This window comes from Bison bison, unplaced genomic scaffold (assembly GCF_000754665.1).
Source record: "Bison bison bison isolate TAMUID 2011002044 unplaced genomic scaffold, Bison_UMD1.0 scf7180017851916, whole genome shotgun sequence".
NCBI lineage: Eukaryota > Metazoa > Chordata > Mammalia > Artiodactyla > Bovidae > Bison > Bison bison.
The window spans coordinates 13,456-14,306 of record NW_011482489.1 but is presented as its reverse complement, the minus strand read 5'-3'; the positions used below and the strand labels follow the sequence as shown (position 1 = coordinate 14,306).

The 851-nt window shown below is 48.3% G+C and overlaps 1 protein-coding gene across 1 annotated transcript in view; it reads left to right on the top strand.

Annotated features, from left to right (window-relative positions):
- Nucleotides 1-851, top strand: part of LOC104997190 (phosphorylase b kinase regulatory subunit alpha, liver isoform-like) — a gene marked incomplete at its 3' end in the record, with an annotated part of 2,859 nt that overhangs the window by 1,534 nt on the left and 474 nt on the right. Inside the window, exon 2 of the mRNA XM_010851837.1 lies at nt 113-166. Within this exon, the coding sequence (XP_010850139.1) occupies nt 113-166 (54 nt within the window). The remainder of the gene's footprint in view (nt 1-112; nt 167-851) is intronic.

Here is an 851-nt window from a genome sequence, read left to right as displayed (position 1 = left end):
ACAGTCTGGCGTGTTCTAGTCCTCGCACTGGCTTCCAGGGCAGTGCAACGTGAGTGTGTGTGCACACTTTTTAATCAGGTTCTGACACGTGCAATGTGTGTTCTGCCTCCAGTGCCATGGTCTGTCCATCGACGGTTACGTGCTCCCGTCCTCGACCACGCAAGAGGTATGACGGGAAAACCCCACATGCCATGAGTTTTCACTGAGTGCTAGATTTCTTGGACTCTTTCCACTCACCCATATTTCAAGCTCATTACACACATACAGGCCATTTTCAGGCCCTATCTCAGGGCTTCCCGGGTGGTGCTAGTGGTAAAGAACCTGCCTGGCAATGCGAGAGACACAGGTTCAATCCCTGGGTCAGGAAGATACCCTGAAGGGGGAAATAGCAATCCACTCCAGTATTCCTGCCTGGAGAACCCCAGGGCTCCTCTGTCCATGGGAGCTACAGTCCATGGGGTTGCAAAGAGACATGACTGAAGCGTGTAGCACACATGCATCTTTCTCAACACTTAACCCTCAAGTTTTACAGTTTTTCCCCACATTTATTAGCATCACCTTTCTTCCTTCCCCTCAGAAACAGCATATCTGGACTTTCCAGATCTCTAGATTGCTCCTGAAAACTCTGGTAAGGGAAGAACTCCCTGGACCCATAGTAGCCGCCTCTGACAAGTCATCTTCCCTGGTTTCTTTCCCCCTTTCATTCTTTAAAAAAATGATTTTTTAATTTTTACCCCACCAAAGGCTATATGCCACAAAGAATAGTGAAGAAAGAAAAAACAAGATATGGTCATGTCGCTAGAAGTCACAGTCCATGGGGATGGGTGACTAATGCTAGGACAGGGCTGGCT